We start from the raw sequence: 22,520 nt of genomic DNA, 5'->3' as shown, positions 1-22,520 counted from the left end.
GTACTCAATTAGATTTTAAATCAGCTATCGTATCGATAAGTGTAAAGTTACACTTATCGATACGATACAGGTCGTTATAGACGTTCATTTATGATTCTAGCGTGATGTGTATGTCATTTTTCATTGCTGACCTTCCACGGTAGATAGTTAGTGTTTGTATAATATTTACATAAAATGGAGGTTACTGGATTTTGTGGGACTTGCATTCGCTAAGAGACGCAAAAAGGCACAGCGTTAGTATTGTGACGCGCAAACTAAACCTGTTTCTGATTTGAAATTGCTTCAAACATGAAGACTGACGACTTTTGCGAGCGTAGCCAGCGTTTTTGCCACTCGCCCAAACTTTGCTGAAGGTCTTGATCAAATAAACTGGATTCTAAAACATTTAAGTCGAAAATTATCTACAGGTAGATATACTAACTAACCACCACGCCGCTTCTCGCAAGTGTCGGCAGAGAGATTAGAACGCCATACTACTCTGTCTTTTCAAACATTCTTAGACTCTCCCATATTCACTCATAGCCCGCACAGATACCCGCTGATTATTCCAACTACTGACCCGGCCTCTTTAAAGTATGTACTTGAAATACCTGACAATGTCTAGTATTTCTTGGTCTTCCTCTGCTCCTTTTTCCTCATAGTTTTTTTTACCGTTATTTTCTCACTCATTCGTTCCACATGTCCAAATCATCTGAACACAACTTTCTTAATTTTATTGATAATGCTTATCTCAGTCTTGCATTATTTTCTTATATTACCATTCGAACATCTATCATAGATCGTTTTGCAGCCCATTTGTCTGGGTGATCGCATTTTGACTGTATTCAGTTTACTTTCATCCTCGTCTTGCCTTTTTTTGCTTTCGCTAATAGGTTTTTATTTGCTGTAACTGATATTAATGCACCATTCACTCTGTACACATATTATATAAATATATGTATACATATGTTTCCAATAACAAATAAAGTATAGTTACCTTTACCAAATATTGAATAGTTACCAAAACGTATTCTATCAGTATTGTAACTAAAAGGATTAAATAAAGAGAATAATATTGCGCTGATATCGCTTGCGTTGCTCAATGGATGATGTCCTGTCTATTGTAATTGGGGCAGTTTATATGTGTACGTAGCTAGGTGAGGATGTGAGTGCGTAACTATGAACGCTGTGATCCTACATGGTCTAAAAATGCGACCAATCGGCAACCATCACTCACACTTTTTCAGTAAGGATGATAATCATTATTTTTTTTCCGTTTTATAAATGTATATTTCAAATACCGATTCTAGGTATACTCTGTTGATCGAGAAATTAAAAAAATAGTGGTTTCATGTTTTTATAGAATCTCATAATTTTATGCTCAGAATTTCATATTCTTCTTTTAAAATAATATCAAAAATGTCAAAAAATGAGATGTCAAAAAATAGTATCCTAATTTATTGTTAGTTTTATTTTATATATCATGTTATTCTACAAAGTTATTGCCAAATCAATATATGTACACTGTATACTGAAATGAATTTATATTATTACCTAGATTAGTTTCATTAGTGTGTTACATTTGCGGTTACATTATGTTACATTGTGTTAAATTATGGTATTACATCATAAAATCATTACTTTCCGGTGACCCACCACTCGAGTTCCGGTCGAAGGGGGTGAGTGGTTGGTATGTGTACAGGAAAATTGAGTAGGATTAGTAGGTAGGAAGGGAGAATAATATCAATAACTAGAGTACCTGAAGTTGCACACTAGTACTCGGTCTAGCATAAGTTGTACGTTGTAAATTTGTACTAGTCCTAAGATTTCTTAAGGGCAATATAAAAGTATCTAAAGTAATACGCTTAAGAGCTTAAATAAATACTTGAAATGTAAAAAATGTACACACACACAGAACATATGTAAATTATGTACCAAGAAAAGGGTTTACACACCACATTGCGTTGTTAATTTTTTTTAATTTCTACGTCAATATATCAATATTTTTTATGCGCATCGGTTCCCGTAGCGAGAAATTTAATAATAAAATAATAAAACCCTTATCCGCACCCCAATGGTGCATAGGGCACTGCGTCATATAAACGCAGTGTTATCTTGATCGTTTACACATGAAGGAAAGGTCATCAGCCCTCCGCTTCAAGTACCAGTCCAGGGTAATATTGAATAAATATTACAGTGAAAAAATCACTCATATTTATTCCTACCCCCCCTGGGAATCGAACCCGGGTCCTCCAGAACGGTAGCCGAGCGTGCTGACCATTACACTACAGAGGCGGACAAATTTAATAGATTATTTAATAGATTATAATTACAATTTAATAGATAAAATAAATATAGATTTTTTATAAAGACGAATTACGTTTGAACATTTTTAATTGAAAATTCAAAGTGATTTTATATGTTTTTAATTTTAGTTTTACTTAGTAATGAACACTTATTTCTTAAAATCCATTGTGACACGTGTTTCGATGCATTCCGCAACATTTTCAACACTGTACGTGAAGCTTATTCTAAATTTTAGAGTTGGGTCCTCGGTACGTTGAAGAAATAGTGATATTTACTAACTAAAACTTAAATAAAAAATGTATAGATTTCACCACAAAGTGTCTGCTGAATCAGTTAATGAAATTATATTAGTACATTAGTTTTTGAATTACCAACGTCTAAAACCAGAACGGGCGATGTGACATAATATTTTCATCATAAAATATCGCCTGAAACTATAGTAAGGTCAATTGAGTAAAGTTAGGTTAAGTTAGTTATGGTCAGGTTAATGCCGTGTTTTTTCTTGTTTTTAATATTGACTAGTTTCATAAGATGACGTTACGCTAGCTAGGGAAAAAATTATCGGATCGGATATGCAGTTTATTCATTTACCGATATAATCATATTGTGAGGGGAGCTTGGTGGCAGATAATTAAAAGCAAGGATGATTTTGAAAATATCACCTGAATTTTTCTAGTCCTTTTCGTCTTTTACAAAAACATAGCTTGTCCATACATGCAAAAATACAAATCAGTTCAAAATATTTTCGACTAATAAACTGATGCCAAAAATGATTCATTTTCTACAGCGCAATTGAAATTGAGAAAACTAACTAACTAACTAACCATCACGCCGCTTGTCCGCAAGGTTAGGCAGAAAGAATAGAACGCCTCTTCGCCACATTCATTTTTCGTATATTTGAAACACTGGATAAACTTCAAAAATATATATTTTTTTAAATAAACATAGATTTTTCGACATTTTTGTCGCCAATACTAAATGCGAGTAAACTGCATTATATTATAAATGAGGTGAGATAAACTATGCATCTTTCTCTTCAATCTAACCTGGATCCGCTAGTGTTCAGGGCACTTAATAGCAATATTATCTAGATCTTTAATAACGCGATAGCAAAGTTATTTGTTCTGCATTTCAGATAAATATTGAATAAATATTGGCGTTAAACCCTCTAAAGATTCGAACCGGAACTACGTCACAAAAGACTACATATATTGTCCCTGATGGTGCTTTATTGAACTCGTATGTTTGAATTTTCTGTTATTTACTTAGAAATCTAAAGAAGGGAAATGCACTGTCGCTTATTACTTGAGATCACGCTGTGAATGTGAAATATAATAAGATGAAATTGGTTTTTGATAACAATACATATGCTTACAATGAGTTCTTGATATGCTTACATCAGATAATAATAGAATATTAGTTAAGTATATGAATTATCATTGGATATTCTAAGTAATACCGCTCTCCATGCGAGTGGGATTGCCGGGATCAGTCTTTAGTCGCCAAAGTCAAAACTAACCCAAAGGGGAAATTATGGAACAAGAAAAAAATAATATCCCGAATTCATACATTATTCATAAGGTCATTATAAAAATCAAATCGAAGAATTCAAATTGGCCGTTGAAAATTTATTAGGAAATCAAAGATCAAACAAAAGAAGCAGTAATATTATTTTAAATCTCTTTCCGACTCTTTGAATTTTATCTTTCTCCGCAATTTAGGTGCAGAGAATGACAAGTATATACATATATTATTTGTTAGTTTTTATTTATTTATTTATTTCATACATACATACATACATTTTTTTACATCATTTCATACATGTATTACGGCTCTTTAGGCATGACCTGTGTTGAGCCGAAATACTTACAAGTTTAAACAAATTTTTATTTTTATTTTTAATTGTTTTTTTTTTAATTATTACATTCAATGTACATAACATACAATAGATATAATAAAATTTTACAAGTTAAACGTTTTACAATTAAATAATTACACGTGGACTTTAATTAATTCACTTTCTACATTGTCCGTTCCAACGAGAAACAACCATCGACGGACACTGTTCTTAAAGACATGATCACTATTACGAGCATAGTACTCTGCCTCTGTAGTGTAATGGTCAGCACGCTCGGGTACCATACTGAAGTTCCCGGATTCGATTGCCAGAGAGGGGTCAAATAGATATAAGTGATTTTTCCACTCTAATATTTATTCAATAATTCAATATTACCATGGACTGGTACCTGAAGCGGAGGGCTGATCAATCTTTTTTCTCAGTCCTTATGTTGTATAAAACATTGGTGTTTGCGTAACATTGGTGTTGTACATATATAATTGGAGAATTTGGTCGCGAATCGCGTTGATCTTTAATGAACTATATTTTTGTAGTTTAATTTTCTGAAGCTCACAAGAGCATGGCTTTATTATGTTGCAAATGCATATATACGTCTACGTGGTGAAGAGCTTAAAGCCAAATACGGCACGTTCTACTTCAGGGGTAACAAAGCTTTTGATCTGTTTTTTTATTTATTATTTATTCAGTACTCCATAAAAGAAGTACAACAATTTTACACCAAAAACAAGTCGAAATTCTACTACTATTGTTACTCCTACTGACCAATGGTGCACAGGGTACTGCATCCAATTGATACGATGTTAAGCTGATCATTAATTATATGAAGGCAAAATGATAAGTTCTGCGGTAGGTACTGATACCTTCTTCTAACCCTTATTAGCACCCAATGGTGCATAAGGCACTGCATCGTACTGACGTGACACATAATCGTTACTTATATGAAAGCAAGGTGATCACTCCTGCGTTCCGGGAACCGGAAATGTGAATATAATCCAGGATTCTGACTTCACATACAATTGAAAGAGTTGCTTAATAAAAAGCTTATTTCATCTCACAATAGATGTCTCTAGTGAAGTTCAAGCGTAACGTTTCGAAATTGGATATATATATATATATATATATATATATATATATATATATATATATATATATATATACATAGATTTTCCACGAATTTGAGTAGTGTGGTTGTCAATCATGGTTAGAATTGGTGAATGTAACACGTGTGTAAAGTGATCACTTATGACCAAAACCAGCCTATGACGGTCGTAAGCCCCGTAAATGTCCAGACCTTCCATATTCACCTGAAAATTCCATATTCTTCTTCATCTATACTGAGATGTCAAAAAATAATAAATAAAACTAAAATTTTGAAAGAGAGAAATGGGGACAAGTGAATCACAATTTTTTTAAAATTGTATTAGGCGAGTAGGAGTATTGACGCGGTCGACGCTTCGGCCACCCCTGTTCTAATTCAAGCCGTATTATCTCTACAACGCACAACAATACGTGAATTAACATTCTACATGGCGCATAGCACACGTCCGATGTGGCTTTCTCACAATAAGCCAAGGTAAATTTAGCGCTAACAAAATCCGTTCAGACCCGACAACGCGTGACTTGACAGCGAATCAAATCTCATTCATTTTCGGGGCGTCCTCAGCTCGCTCATATTCAATTATCAACACTTGTCCATAAAAGTCGAGCATTTTTTACTTCCCTTCATAAAAATGGTCAATACTGTTGAAAGGGGTTGAAATCACGAATACGATATTGATATTTTTTATTAAGTTTTGCAATCTAAGTGCAGGGAATGACAAGTATGTGTATATATATATATATATATATATATATATATATATATATATATATATATATATATATATATATATATATATATATATATATATATATATATATATATACATATATATATATTTTTTTTTGATATTTCAACCATCATGTTATTGCATAAAATAAAGGTAATTTATTTTGGGTTCGACCCTCATGACTACTATTTCTACCACCACCATCACGCCATTTCCCCGCAGGGGTAAGCAGAGAGGATGGAACGTTACACTCTAGCCTCATTGACATCGATACATCTAGGTCATATATGCCGTCCGATTACGCAGACTTTTGACACCGCCAGATTTTAGATTCTGATTGATCCGTCCTCGTTCTGTTCTCCCACTCACGAAATATAAAATATTTATGTACCTTTAAATAGATAATTAGCTATTTGATCTCTGGGCATAATTTTCATAGAATATGTGTATATTCGTCTGATTTACGTAATAATCATATAGTTTTACTATCGGCATTAATTCATAATGATAATTTGAAGGCATTACACGTACTCGTTCACATGGCAGAATCAAGCTATTGCCAACCATAGCAGATTCATTAAGCAGATCATTAATGGCCTTGCAAGTGGAAACCCGTTTTTCCAGCAATCGGCTTTAAACAATCATAGTACAATATATTCCATAACTCGTCATTACGAGGGGAATAATTACGGGTATTTACACAATTAACACCGTTAGCTTGTGGATTACAATTATTAGCACTAAGCACTATTACATTTACTTTCAAATACATCAGTAGACATGAAAGATGTCTAGCGTCGAAGTTTTGTTAAAAAACTATTCATACTGAAATTAATTAATTAATTATTTTTTCGATTAGTTAACGTCGGTGATACTTATTCTTACTTGTCTTACTTTTATTTATTGGACAATTTATGTAGGGCGTATACCCGGTTACTGGTTAAATAAAATTCATGTGGAAAAAACTACATAGTTGTTATTTTATTCTATTAAATGCAATTCCACCAAGAAATGTTAGAACAAAACTTAAATCTTTCAAATAAAAAAAGATTTTTGAAAAAAAATGCTGATATTTGATTTTTGGGACATTTTATAATCTTCGTGAAATAAATAAAACTCAAATTTTGTTTTTAACTATTGACAAACACCTTGTCTTATTCAGGGATGGTTACTTATTAAACTAAAAACAAAAAAGGGAACTTAGCTTTGAATTTATCTCTGTTTTCTGTTTAGTACGTATCCATTCCTAAAGAAGACAAGGTGCTTGTCGAAACTGGTTGGCATAATAGTACCAAAATAAAAGTGTTAAACAAAGCTTGTGTTTTATTTATTTTATAAGAGATATTTATGTTTAATAAAACAAGATTAATAATAATAGATATCTCTACAGAGACTGGATAATTTGATAAAAAGGAAATATAAATTTCTAAGTATTTACTTAGCTTAGAGGGCATAAAATTGCTTCATCTAGGTTAAAATTTCTTAAATATCATTCGATAACAGATCCCTAGTATGTACCAAGATTTGAACAAACTCAATACATTGTTGACATAATTTTCGCTAACAAATACGTCTAGAGGGAGTATTTCGCTCTATAAATACGTTTGTGCCACTTCGAAAAATATAATATATCGATTGGGTTGGTTGGTGTTTATTCTGTATATCGGTTCGTCAATATCAGACTTGGATGTTTAATATTTACAACAATCCCGAAGATTTGTATATTAATTTGTTTGTGTACTTAAAGGACGTCGCACCGTTGTATTTACACAAATATTTACTATGCGAAAAGCTCTTCACTTATATTTATTAAATCTGTTGAACAAAAAAACATAAAATGTTGAATTAATATTTACCGAATTTCACTGTACTCTTACTGTTAAGCCGCTTGTGCACTACACGGAATCCTACTGTCCGGTAGTCCCGTTTTTTTAAATATAAGCGACTACAACAGTGCGTGATCAAATTTATGCGCACCGAGATCACGCACCGATCCGAAGAAAGAAAGACAAAAGCACAAGCCAATCCAAGCCAATCATCCGTATATCATGCTAACTGAAGTGCCGGATGGTTAAATTCCGTGTAGTACACAAACGCCCTGCGTGTTAAAAAAAAAAAAATGTTGATATGAATGACAAAATCCAGTATTAGGATATAAAATGGTCCTACTAAATATAAAGGAATATTTTAATTAATTAATTTGAATAGTTTAACCTTTCTAGGGCAATATGAGAACTCCAAAATTACAAGTTAATGAAAAAAAAACGGCAACGTAAATTGCGTCAGCCGCTAATTATTTACAACTACGATACCTATATTCAATATTTGTTACGAAAAATGTCTCAGTATAAAATTTGAGTACCATAATCGCATTAACAGTTTTTTCTAAGAGTAGAATATTGAATATTGTTTTAGTCGTACCCTAGAGTGCGCATTAATGAAAAGACTTCACGCGTCCAAAAAATTATATTATTTCCGAATATTTTGAAATGTTTTTCACTAGTGTTATACTAAACTCAAATAGTTCTGTCCACTAAAAATTTAATTCTAATCTAATTTAGTTCAAATCTAATTCTGTCAAAATATTTAAATTAAATATTGAATTCAACTAGGAAACTGTAAGTGAGGTTAGATAAGATTCGATAGAAAAGGGCATAAATGTTCTGAAAAACTCTTGAGCGCGTTTAATATAATAATAAGAGCGTTTATTTTATTTTAAAATCATAAGCGCGATTACAGAAAGAAATTCAGAGCGGAGGTAGGTGTCAAAAGACTGTTTTTCTGGAAAAATGACGAGTGATAATTTATACGATTCCCGGAAATGTTTTCTTGATAAAATTTTAGGGGAGGAATTAATGTTAAAGTACTTAAGTACATTATTTTTTGACATCTCAACAAAGTTGAAGAAGAATATTGAAGTCAGGGCATTTACGGGTCTTACGACCATCATGAGCTGGTTTAAGTGATCACTTTACACACGTGTAACATTCACCTATTCTAACTATGATTGACAACCACACTACTCAAATTCTTGGAAGAAATATGTGGTCCAATTTCGAAACATTGTGCTTGAATCACTAGAGACATCTATTGGTGAAAATAAAGAAGCTTTTTATTGAGCAGAAACTCTTTTGTTTGTATTTGAGGTCCGAATCCTGGATTGTGAATCCCGAATCACATACAATTGAATTTATTATTTTGGCTTATAATTTGGCTAGTTAATTTAAATACAACATGTTGAAAGTGTCCAAATACATGTGCACAAATATGGATTGTGTCCAATAATAGGAGTTTACCCCATAAACGCCCAGACTTCCATATTCTCCTTCATCTATGTCGAGATGTCAAAAAAATAACTCCTAAAATTGGAGATAATCCGGACAAGTATTTGGAGAAACTCAAAATGTTGCAATAAGTGTAGTTTTTTTATTTTTTACTTTAAATATAAAAATATTTGTATTTTTACTATTTATACATATATTATATTTCAATTTCATGCTATTTTTGTAAGCCTAAGCGGCTCATTATTAGAAGTAGGTATCAAATTGCGGTAGAGTGGGTTCGAACAGAGAATTTCAACTCGACACCTACTTACACATACTTAAATACAATTCAGAGAAAACAGGATTATGAATCAGTGTACTCATAACACGTGCAATATATCGATATCTCGCCCAGCCTCGGAAACTCTGGAAACTAAGCGTGGAGTGGATTGTTGAATTTTTGATGGATATGTGAAGTGTGACGTTTATAATTATCTTACCAACTACAGAAAACTTCATCAGAACTAGTTACAAGAGTAAGCTAGCTTTTTTCTCGATTTGAAGGTAAATATAGCTATGTGTTTTTCTTAAAGCTATACAAATGTACATATTGAATTATTTTATAATTTGCTAATTTTCATTCTTAAATTTGAGACTTGGGCTTCTCGGGTCACTTCCAGTTAAAAGTTTTATTCTCATTATTATGACATCAGTTTTAATAAGTTTAAAATATTCGAGTCCTTTAAAATGGTCACCCGTTTAATATTTTTTTAACATTTATGAAACTCAATCTAGATGAAGAAGAATATGAAAGTTTGGAAAATCAAAGTGATATTTACTAAGCAATATGTTATTAATTTTGGAATATTATTGTGTTTTTACCAAGCAATGATTTTTTCATTCGTTATTTATAATTTTTTTAAATCTTTTATTTTTTTAATTTTCCAAAAAATTCAATTTCAGTAAATATGTACCAGTTTTATTATGGTGTTTACTAATTAATATGTTATTTCTATAACGGTATTTAAGTGGTATTTACCAAGTAATTTGTTATTAATATCACGGTATACGGATTCTACCCCCTTGAAGTGACACCCGTGGCCTAGACACTGAATCCCCGCCATTTTTAAATTCACTTACTTCCTTTTTAGAATCTATTTACGCCGTAACTCGTGCTTCGGGAGCGGGAATTTTCGTGGCAAACAAATAAAAAGCGGGAAGATGCCTCGGCTGCAACTGGGATATTATATTTATCGGAATGTAGGTCGCTTATTGGCGTAAGACGGATTTCCCTCGAAATAGAGTATAAAATTGCTCTCAAACTACGTTACGTACGTAATTTAATAAGAAATTGGAGAAGCCGAGAACTACGTTATATCTAGATTTTTGCGTCAAAATAGCAAATATGACAGATATTTTAAGTATTTTAACTTACAATAAAATAACAACTTTGTAATTTTTTCCACGTGAATTTTATTTGACCAGGAACCGGGTTTCGTCGTAACCGACATCATTCGACAGGTATCGGTTACGACAAAACCCGGTTGCTGCTCAAATAAAATTCATGTGGAAAAAAATAATAGTTGTTATTTTATTATATAAAATGCAGTTCCGCCACGAAATGTCAGTACAAAACTTAAATATTTTAGCTTACACCATTTCAATGGACTAATACGAGGATATGAACATATTAATTATAAAATAACACCACTTTATTTATCAATCGACATTCACTTTGTCGAATAACATGATGATTTAAATATAAAAAAGGTTACTTTTTAGTTCATAAATTGTAAACACGACTAGTTTTGAGAACTAAATATGTTCTCAAAATAACATCAATAAACTCAAAAGCGGTTTTATATATTTTTTTTAATAGATTTACGTTTATTTATTTTTACATTTACACCATATTAACAGCGTACAATTTACACTAACTATTAAGAGTACGATTTTTGTTTGAACGGGGGTGTGTTTCCTGAGCTTCCCTTCCTATGGGAGTAACATCTTTGGTTTTGTGTATTATTTTTAAATGAAAACAGAATTTTTGAGTCTACTAAGTTGTATTTTATTAAACCACTTAAAAAATAATATTGCGACAATTGTTTCGCCTAGTTATGGCATTTTCAAACGAATGTACCTAGTATACTCAAAAAATCTGTGTTTGATTTAAAAATTAATACATGAATTGAAATGGAGTTTTTCTTGAATGTTTTCCGCAGATACTTGTGGCATATGTACTTGTTTCTGTGGCATATTTTATTAAGATGAAATGGAGTTCTACAAATTAAACACCAAATCAATAAATCTTTGGTTATCCTTATCTGCATGTTATGAAACATAATATATTCCTGTTCACGAAAAAACCTGTGTTGATTTGATGTGTCTAAATTTGATTTTGATGCGAAACACAAGGGACTCGTTAAAATAAAAAATCAAGTGTTTTTTTTTAAAATATATACATACTTATAAATATATTTTTGAATATTTGTGAATCTGAATCGACGCGCCCGCGGCGCTACCTCGCGAGAGTCACGAAGATACATACCGACGCGAATCTCGTGCCAAAAGCTATACAGACAGCATGACTAATATGACTAGGGAGGATTTTCAAAATATTTTTTGCGTAATTTATTATTTTAAAATGTGCCTACGTATGTGAGCACATGTATGTATATCGCGAATATTCTGTTCAAAGATTTCATTTTTTTTTTCTTATTTTATTTGGCAGTCATTTCGTGGTAATAATATGTATCAATTTTCGATTTTAATTTCACTTGGTAAAAATACCACTCTTAAAATCTCTTGTGACGCGATGAATTCCACATCATTTCATACGGTGTTTGAAAATGATGCAAAATTCATTTAGAGACGTGTCACAATAGATTTTATGAAACAGTGATATTTACCAAGTGAAATCAAAATTTAATGCATTTATAATTTTAATTTTGATTTGGATTTTATTCGCATTTTGTGTTTTGATTTTTTGTTTGTTTTTTTTGTTGAAATATTTTTTTCGTGTTGTTTCAGAGGAATGTGATTCAGACTGGGGGGATAACTAATCCAGCTTACAATGAAGATGGTACGCGCAAGTAAGTTATGATTTTTAATTATACTGTCCCCAGAAAAACCGATGGTTGTATTCATGGTGAATTGCTCAAATTTGGCTTTGTATTTTGAAAATATCTTTTTTTTCTGTAGCGTTTTTAGCCCGCCGATGAATGGGGAGAAAGATGGTGAGAATGGATCTCCCGTGTTTAGTATGGAGATGCAGGAGAACGGGGTAGTGCAAGATCAAGACTTTGACCCTTACGCAAACCGCAATGTAGAATTTCCAACAACGTGAGTTTTTTTTAAATAACAAATTTGGCATAAACGCATTTAAATATATCAGAAATTTTCGATTTCACCATCAGAGAAAAAATATTTTTATCGATATCTGTAGTAGCTTCAAGGAGTATTAAAGGTTAAGGCAAGGGACACATACAATAATAAACTTTGAATAAGAAATCTTTAAATTTTGTATAGTAAAACAGCAACTAATTTTTATGTTTTATAAACCTTTTTTTATTTGGCCATTGACCGGGTTCCGTCGAAAACCATCATCGACTGATGACGGGCTACACAAAATGCTATTTGCCTTTTTAAAAACCATGATTTTATAAAATCCTTCTTTCGAAATGAATTTAAATTTACACTCTCTGCTTTCTACGCTGTTCACTTGTATTGCTGTGAACAAAAAATCATAAGGAGAGTGTTATATTGCCAAACCACAAAGTTAACAATGCTTTTAATGTACAGAATGTGGATTTAAATATATTGAATTTCAGTAGAATATATTATAAAAATAATTCAAAATAAAAATAAATAAAAATATATTATAAAAATAATTTTACTTTAATTGCGGTGAGGGTTTTAACCAGGACGTTTAATAATTTATATTATATCCATTTAAAACCCCTTATTATATTTTGTATGTAATTGATATTTTAATACATTTATTAAATTCATAAAATTTTATTTCATTTGGTCAAAAAAATTACATTACATCATGGTTTTCAGTCCGTGCCTTAATTGTTATTATTAAGAAAAAATTAAACGGCACTTGACCGAAGATGTCCATATAAGGATTAACTTATCTTTTTGATTAAAATATCAACTAAAATCAGTAAAAATTAAAAACTTTACATCCCAGGCGTAATGATTTACTAGGTTATTTTTTCAAGTTTTCTTGTCAATTTATCACATTTCTGATCTAGACACTCGACATAACACGTGAATAGTAAATCGTACTATTTATTGGTAAAACAGCCAGATTTGGTATAATTTTATGAGACAGTTTATTTTTATAACTCAGTTCAATAGAACGCCTTTGACTATATGTTGTACTGATGTATACCACAAAACTTAATCAGTTTAGTGCGTGTTACATTTTTCTGCATTTAAACATTATTTCAATGTTTGTTCTTGTTTTATCAGGTGCAAAAATATTAGCGCCTTCTTGTTTGACAAACCATGTCACCTCCCCTTCGGGCGGGGCAACTTTTTCACTTTCGGGGATACATTCAATTAGTATATTTGTGTACATACTTTAAAAATAAGCTGATATGCGGTTGGGTTAAGGTAAATTATTTTTTTCTTCACAGCAACACCGAAACCCTCCTCCACCTTTTGAAGGGAAGCCTGGGAACTGGTATATTGGCGATGCCAAATGCCTTTTCCCATGCAGGATACGTAGTGGGCTCGATCGGGACGGTTATAATCGGGATATTGTGCACCTACTGTATACATATCCTAGTAAAGGCCGAGTACGAACTGTGCAAGAGGCGCCGGGTCGGCAGCATGACCTACACCCAGGTGGCAGAAGAGTCCCTCAAGGAGGGTCCCATGTGGCTGAGAAAGTACTCGAAATATGCCGGGTAATTATCTGACTTTGCGCTAGAAAGGTGATGCAGTAGAGTCCCGAAAATCGAAGGGTGGCCGAGTTTGTGTAAATGCCGGCTCATCGGAAATATGGTATAATAATAAATATTTCCTCAGAAAAAAAATACAGTACTTATTTATTATTGCAAAGTTTGTATAGCGTCACTTTCGTGAGAAATCAGCTTAAGGGCAATTTACAATTTGCGATGATTTTAACATTTAAAAACGACATAGCTACATAAAAAAAATAACCACAACATATAATACAAAATTATTATACATAAACATTGTACAGTGGCGTGCGCAGAGTTTTTAATCAGGTTAGGGAGTAGGGCTGGGTATAGGCAAAGTAGGGCTGGGTATAGGCACTGGTTATGTTTTTATATGAAAAGCGGATTATCGCTTTTCATATAGGGTAGGTACTGCTTTTCTGCCTATTAGAAAGCACGCCTCTGCATACATTCATATACACACATACATTCTTATATACATATACGTGTACATACACACATATACTTGCATGTATTGTTTACTTGAGAATTGAACAGATAATAAATTGCCAAAATACCTCTAGACAAGGAAAAGTACGTACTTTAATTACTCCACTTTACTTATTATTAGCCTGCACGCACACACACACATATACATACATAAACGTATATACACACATATACAATACATACACATTGTATGTATTGTTTACTTGAGAATCGGACAGATAATAAATTGCCAAAATCCCCTTAGACAACTGAAAAGTACGCCTTTCGCTTACTACATTCTACTTATGTTACTTATTATATTAGCCTCCACGATAATTGAAATTGATGAACATTTTCTTTCACCCTACGAGGGTGTGACCGGGTTATCGGGACTCTACTGCAATTCCATTTCCGCAAGCAGGATGGGCAAATTTTTAGACTCGAACCTTTTTTAGACTCGTGGTGAACAGCTTTCTCCTGGTGTACCAACTTGGCACATGCTGCGTTTACGTAGTGTTCGTCTCGGAGAACATCAAGTCGGTCGTGAACTACTACTCAGGAACGGAGACCAGCGTCCAGATCTACATGTGCATCATCGTACTGCCGCTCATCCTCATCAACTGGATCCGCAACCTCAAGTACCTGGTCCCGTTGTCAACCCTGGCCAATGCCATCACTCTTGTCTCCTTCGCAATCATTATGTACTACATCTTTAGGGAGCCACTGACCCTAGAAGGAAAGCATGCCGTTGGGAATGTCATGAACTTCCCACTATTCTTCGGCACAGTGCTTTTTGCTTTGGAAGCCATCGGTGTGGTTAGTATTACTTTAAAAATAAAATTACAAAATAATTTGTATTCGAAGCACTTACTTTGTGATTATCCATTTTATAGTTAAAATATATCTTTATTTTAAAATCACTGTAAATATTTTATTATAACTTAATTATAATGTCTACCGGTTTCGAAGCTAACTGCTTTATTATCTAGACTGAAGTATTAATCAGTATTGATAATGAAGCGGTAAGCTTCGAAACCGGTAGAAATTCTAATTTAGTTATATTAAAATATTTGAAGTGATTTTAAAACAAAGTTATATTGCATTTATAATATTACAATCTTATAGTTTTGATGGATGTGAGTTCCACAAGAGGTGGCTGGGGATTAAAGACAGGATTTAAATATATGTCTAAATATACATATATGTGTGTATATATATATATATATATATATAAATATATATATATATATATATATATATTTATATATATATATATATATATATATATATATATATATATATATATATATATATATATATATATATATATATATATATATATATATATATATTTATATATATATATATATATACATATATATATATATATATATATATATATATATATATATATATATATATATATATATATATATATATCTATATATATTATATATTCCTGCGCCATAAGGACCGGGCCAGGGTAATATCAAATAAATATTACAGTGTTGAATCACTAATATATATACTTATGACACAATGACTACCACACTACTCAAATTTTGTGAACCTCTATACATATCGTAAATCTCATGACGCCTTACGTGTGAGTTCCACGGATCCATCTATAGTTGGTTTGAAAAAGTAGAGGACCTCTCATTAAGATCTACGATAAATGTCAAAATGGAAAAATCATTCTTATGAGGAGAAACCCAGAGTTGTGAACAAGTATTTGGATATTTTCAAAATGTTGAGTATGAAGACAACGATTACACTTTTTCAAACTGTTATTCTTCCTGAGGGAAAATATCTCTCTCCTTCCTTCCTCTTCTTCTTCTTCCTCTTTTTCTAATTTGTGTAGACCTTGTGGCCTGTTTTCGAGTGGGACCAGTTTAATTAGTTTGGCGTTTCTCCGTTATATTTTTCCGCATTGAATGAACAATTAATATTCACAACGATAAGCATTTATCATTAACTTATTGAATAAAAATCCCGAATAAACTCACCAATACTATCATATATGTATAATATCAATGTGAAAAATTAATATTTAGAACAATAAGTACCAATTTTCCAATACTTATTGGATGAATATCGCGAATAAAAATTCACCAGTACAATCAAACGCGTGTCGGTGTGAAAAATGAATATTCAAAACAATAAGCACCTATTTTCCACTACTTATTGTATAAATTCACCAATACAATAAATTAGTGTTAGTGTTAGTGTGTGACGTAGGCGTATCCATTCTAGAAACGGGCGACGCTAACGTGAGACGTTAGCTCTCACTGTCCTTCGTATTATGGGGACCCAAGAAATAGAATCCCGCTCACGTTTTACAAGCTCTTGGGAGAATGGAAGTGGTCTTCTTGCCCATTACCATCGGCCGACTTTTTTTGCTATCATGTTTTCTGCACTTAAATATGAAAATGATCATTTTTGTCTAAAAATAAAATTGATTTGACTAGCTAACCAGCTATGATTTTTTTTTTCGATTTTGTTGATAGGTAGTAAATACACATGAACAGAAAACAGCGTTTTTTTAGCACAGTTAGGAAAAGGTTAAATCATATTTAAAAAAATGGAAAAATAAATTCATCGTATTCTTCTTCTTCTTCTTATTCTTCTTCTTAACCTTATCCGCACCCACTGGTGCATCATTTTTGACTTAAAATAAAATTGATTTGATCAGCTAACCAGCTATGAACATTTTTTTTTTTCGATTTTGTTGATAGGCAGTAAATACACATGAACAGAAAACATCGTTTTTTTTAGCACATTAAGAAAAAAGTTAAGTCTTATAAATTCATCGTCTTCTTCTTCTTCTTCTTAACCTTATCCGCACCCATTGGTGCATAGGACACTGCACTTATACACGAAATACAGAAATACACGAATTAAGGTCAGTCTTGGGCTCCATGTACCAGTCCAGGGTGATATTAAATAAATATGAGTGAAAAAATCACTTGTTTTTATTTTGACCCTGAAAATGATAGGATCGTCAATTGTTGATTTTTTATTTATTTTAGATTCTCCCTCTCGAAAATGAAATGCGAACCCCCCAATCTTTTGGCGGAACAACTGGAGTGTTGAACAAGGGGATGTTCACAATTGTCATCCTTTACGTCGGTATGGGACTATTCGGGTACCTTCGCTATGGAGAAAACTCCGCCGGGAGCATCACCTTGAATCTCCCCAGTGACCTTGAAGTGTAAGTGTCCATATTTTCATCTCACCATAACGGTGTTACTAACCGAATGATAATTCGCAATTTTAATAAGCGAAACAATCATTTTAGCTTTTGAGCATCACCTTGAATCTCCTCAGTGACTTCGAAGCCCCAGTGGTGGTGCTTTCATTGCACTATAATGGTGTTACTAACCGAATGAGAATTCGCAATTTCAATACGCGAATCAATCATTTTAGCTTAAGAGCATCACCTTGAATCTCCCCAGTGACTTGGAAGCGAGAGCGTCGATGTTTTCATCTCACCGTAATGGTGTTACTAATCGAATAAAAATCCACGATTTCATTACGCGAATCAATCATTTTAGCTTGGCAGCATCACCTTGAATCTCCTCATTGATTTCGAAGCACCAGTGGTGATATTTTTTTTATCTCAACGTAATGGTGTTACTAATCAAATCGTAAGCCGCGATTTCAGCGTGCAAATAAATTATTTTAGCTTAAAAATGCTCAAAGTTTCTTGGTTAAATCGTGTCGTCTGTAGACACAATAATAACTTCGGATAATTTACACACTTCTATTTTCGTTAAAAACTCCAAGAGCACTAATTTTAGAAACATTTTTTTTTCTTCTAAAGATTGTCGTAACATACTTTCACTATTTTTAACGGTTATTAGAAGAGCAAAGACTTGGTCGCCTCATTTAGACTTCTCTCAAAATTTAATGCCATCGTAACAAAATCACAAAATCAAATTGGTGAATCTTCAATCTTTAATCGAATTTAGATATTCAAAAATAAATGTTTTTTTTTTCAATTAAATTTTGTTTAATTAAATTTATAAATTTTAATAAAATTACTTTATTTCAAATTTTTTTTAAAAAGTTAATTTCAATACAGTAAATAAATGAAAAAGGTAAATCGTACTTTATATGATAACTAGTCCTTTCGCTACTAAATCTAGAACGTTTTCGTAATGTCAGATTTTGCAATATGTGTTTAAATTTGTTATGAGTTAGAGACTGCCAATACAGCTTTATTATTCGTTTTAGTTTGGCAAAGATTGTGCAATTGACTCTGGCAGTAACCATCTTCATCACCCACGCTCTCGCCTGTTATGTGGCTATTGAAATCATTTGGAAGCAATACCTAATCCCCAGCCTGGGTGCCAACCGACCTGGTCTTCTTTGGTATGAATACTTGTGCCGCACCTGCATCGTCTTGGTGACATGTAAGTATCACTCGAGAATTAGTGAACTGGAGATTATACTTGCCTCGGCAAGTATAATCTCCTTAGAAGAATTGGAGATTGGCGATTGGTTAGCTGACTACTTTTAGTGTTTAGATCTCCCAATAGGGAGTCACCTCTGAACGGAAAAGAGAGAAATGCGACCTTTTCCTACTTTACATATTTCGCTTATATTGTATCGTTTAATAACCTACCTTCATCCACACATCTGCAAACAAAAATATTTAATTATCGTTTTATTTTATTGGAGTTCTCTAATGCGTTTTGCCTGCGTACTGTCTGCGTTTATGGTACATATATTATTGAGATGATTTACTGTTAATTCGTTTACCAATTTCACTGTTGCATTGCATTTAAAAAAAATCATCACCTTTATTTCTCATATTGCAATTATTTTCATATCGAATTTTATTTTATACTGTACATGCACAAGTTATGGCCATGTGAATATTCAAACGACTATTGCAATACGTGATAAGTAAACGTAAATATCATTTCATTTTAAAATACACTCTTACTCTGTATTGAGATATTAACTTAGAAAGACGAACCAGAAATTTCGGTTTCCCTCTTGCCCGTTCATTGTTTGTACTCGTAAAGTAATTGTTACATTTGAAACGAAATATTCACCACGTCAATAAAACGACATATTATGCGGTTTTAGGAATATAAATTATTGGATTGGTGTCAATTTTTATCATGTGATTATAGTACAAAACACCGATTATTGTCGATCAGTTTTACAGCGTCCGTTTCGTCTTCAGGTCAATTAGAAGTTTTCAGTGTAAAATCGACCTGAAGAAAGCGGAGGTTCTGAAAATGATCTACAAATCAATGAGAAGATTTTTCGAGTCTACGGTTGTTTTTTTTTTTAAAGATTTATGGTGATGATCGTTTCTCCTTGTCAAATAATACTCAAAGTTTAGCAATCTGCGTTTGATTATATTCACATCGTCATGTAGTGTATGAAAATGTGAAATTGCGTAAATCTAATGAATTGTGTTATTCTAGTCCTCCTTGCTGTCGCCGTTCCCGCCCTCGACCTGTTCATTTCTCTATTCGGTGCACTATGCCTATCTGCACTCGGATTGGCCTTCCCAGCGATCATTGAGAGCTGCGTGTGGTGGAATCATATCTCGCGAAACCAGTTCACCGTGATGAGCGTCAAGAACATATGTCTAGTGGTGTTCGGTTTGTTCGGCCTAGTTGTGGGCACTTACACCAGCCTCGCCGCCATTGTAAGCGAATTCGCAGGGTAAATCTTTGCACATCGCTGCCTTTACACGGACGCGCGAATAATGACGAGAACTCCATCGCGCGACACGAACCGCGTGAAAGACCGCGGGCAAGGTACGTATAATTTATTAAAACGTACCACGTGTACACTCTTTCGTTCGCGAATCCAAGCACACAAAGTCAAAGGCTAAGTATAAAGGCAGGAGATATGTACAAAGATTTTCCACGAGAATTATTATCGAAAAATAAAAAAGTTTTAGTTAATGCTAATTAAAAAAATAATAAATCGTTAATTTGGATACTATATCCACAGTTCCTAATATCTGCATACCATTTAAACCATACTAGTAAAATCATATCTTTAAAAACTGTAATCCCGAGATGCGAAAAGGTGTCTCAGTGAGATTACAGTTTAAAAAAGTCTAGTCATGGAACCTATTTTATATAATTTATGTGAAAAATTTAACAACGCTTATGATTTCAGTATGAAATCCACAAATTCTGAACAAGTATTCGACGCTTCTATGGTAAATGCTCTCAAATGCTTTCAAATGCCCATAATTATGTCTAATAATGGTATGGTCTACCCTACCAAAGTTTAATAAACTGCAGATAACAATGTTTTACGAAATCAAATTCCATTTAGATTTCATCGTATGTCGCTAATAGCATTTGGGAAAAAGTCTCTATTGCTTATGTACAATGTTGCAGCGTGCTATATTGATCCACAATACGAACAAGCATGATTCTAGTCTACAAAAGACGAAGCAAAAAAAAAACGATTAAAATCGATTCATCTAACTGTTGTTTAAATGTTGTTCGTTCAATATCTGTTGTGTGTATTATCTGATTAGATCAGTAATACGAAAGGTAGGCATAGGATATATTCCATTTACTACATTGTAAGATTAAGAATATTACTATATAAGAATGCTATTTACACTTCGTTCGTTTAAAGTTGAAAAATAATATTTATCGAAAGCTAGTCTTTACCAGTATTTTAAGTATGCATATACAAAGTTTATTTTTAAAATGAGATCTTGCTGGCCTATTGTTATTTTATATATGTATGTACCTGAAAATTCAAATAAATTATTTGAAGTAAAATTTTTAAACATTCCCAGCCAAAGCTGTTAGGAATATTTGGTTGAAAATAAAAAAATGTATATTTTTCGACAGTAATGTTATTAAATACTTTATTTCATATATTAAAAAAAACTAATATTTTTATGATTTTCTTTCATATTTTAAAAATATTTTTATATAAAATTATTCATATATATTTGACCCATGTGATGTTCAAAATACAAAAAAAAAACAATTTACAAGTAAAAAAAATTGGTGCAAAATGTTGAAAAGATGGGGAAAAAATCTAATTTCTGTTGTTATTTTAGAAGTTTATTTTTTGACCTAACCTTATCAACTTACATTTATATATATATTTATACACAATAAGAACTGACAGATGAGAGTAACGATTGATACATATTCGAGTCAATTTCAGATACATTTAACTTTTCCACCGATGTAAGACGTTTCTCACATTTTTCTTAATTTTTAATTATCAATTTTCAAAAAAGAACAGTAATTTATATGACTATTTAAAATCATTTATTTCGAATAACAGTATTTGAACATGTATTTTGTAAACCAGAATTTTCATGCCAGCAAATCAGGAAACCTCAAGGGGCCCGTAAACAAGTTTGTACGAGTACGGGTATGCGATCCCGAGTGCCCTAGCCATTACTGCTATACTGGTTCTCCACATCTAATAGTAACACAAGTTACTATTAATAAGTTAAGTACACAGGTTGCTACTTCATGTCCTTTCCCATAATAGCAGTAAAAGTTCTAAATAATTTTGCTTTCTTTCGCGAGAAATTCACATCTTTTTACCTTTTTCCCTCAAAAATGTTAGTATCTAACCACTCACCAAGATTTTAGTCTACCGGTGTCGATACGTACCTTCTCTTCGTCGGGACAATCACTACACCATGCATGTACACAATACTACATGGCAATCCTAAGTGCATGTTGGTCTGCAGGTCGACCAAAAATGCCTTGTTACATTTCATACACAATTGTGTAATTACGCGAAAAATTGTGTAATTGTATGTGAATAGTAACATATAATATTTTTCATATTATTTTTTGACATCTTAATATAGATGAATAAGAATATGAAAGTCTGGGCATTACGGGGCGTACGACCG

The 22,520-nt window shown here is 32.5% G+C and overlaps 1 protein-coding gene across 1 annotated transcript in view; it reads left to right on the top strand.

The window, feature by feature from the left end:
- The window catches only part of LOC148308903 (proton-coupled amino acid transporter-like protein acs), a 63,117-nt gene extending 42,173 nt beyond the window's left edge, over positions 1–20,944 (top strand). Inside the window, exons 2-8 of the mRNA XM_088260863.1 lie at positions 12,267–12,328; positions 12,438–12,578; positions 13,883–14,155; positions 15,094–15,454; positions 17,668–17,849; positions 18,875–19,053; positions 20,083–20,944. Coding sequence (XP_088116989.1) covers positions 12,267–12,328; positions 12,438–12,578; positions 13,883–14,155; positions 15,094–15,454; positions 17,668–17,849; positions 18,875–19,053; positions 20,083–20,330 — 1,446 coding nt within the window. The 3' untranslated portion in view covers positions 20,331–20,944. The remainder of the gene's footprint in view (positions 1–12,266; positions 12,329–12,437; positions 12,579–13,882; positions 14,156–15,093; positions 15,455–17,667; positions 17,850–18,874; positions 19,054–20,082) is intronic.
- The last annotated feature ends 1,576 nt before the right edge of the window (positions 20,945–22,520 follow it).

Source organism: Brachycentrus maculatus, unplaced genomic scaffold, assembly GCF_059751285.1.
Source record: "Brachycentrus maculatus isolate JH-2025_06_01 unplaced genomic scaffold, ASM5975128v1 h1tg000144l, whole genome shotgun sequence".
Classification (NCBI taxonomy): domain Eukaryota; kingdom Metazoa; phylum Arthropoda; class Insecta; order Trichoptera; family Brachycentridae; genus Brachycentrus; species Brachycentrus maculatus.
The sequence above is the reverse complement of the archived record's forward strand: the minus strand, read 5'-3'. Positions and strand labels throughout refer to the sequence as shown.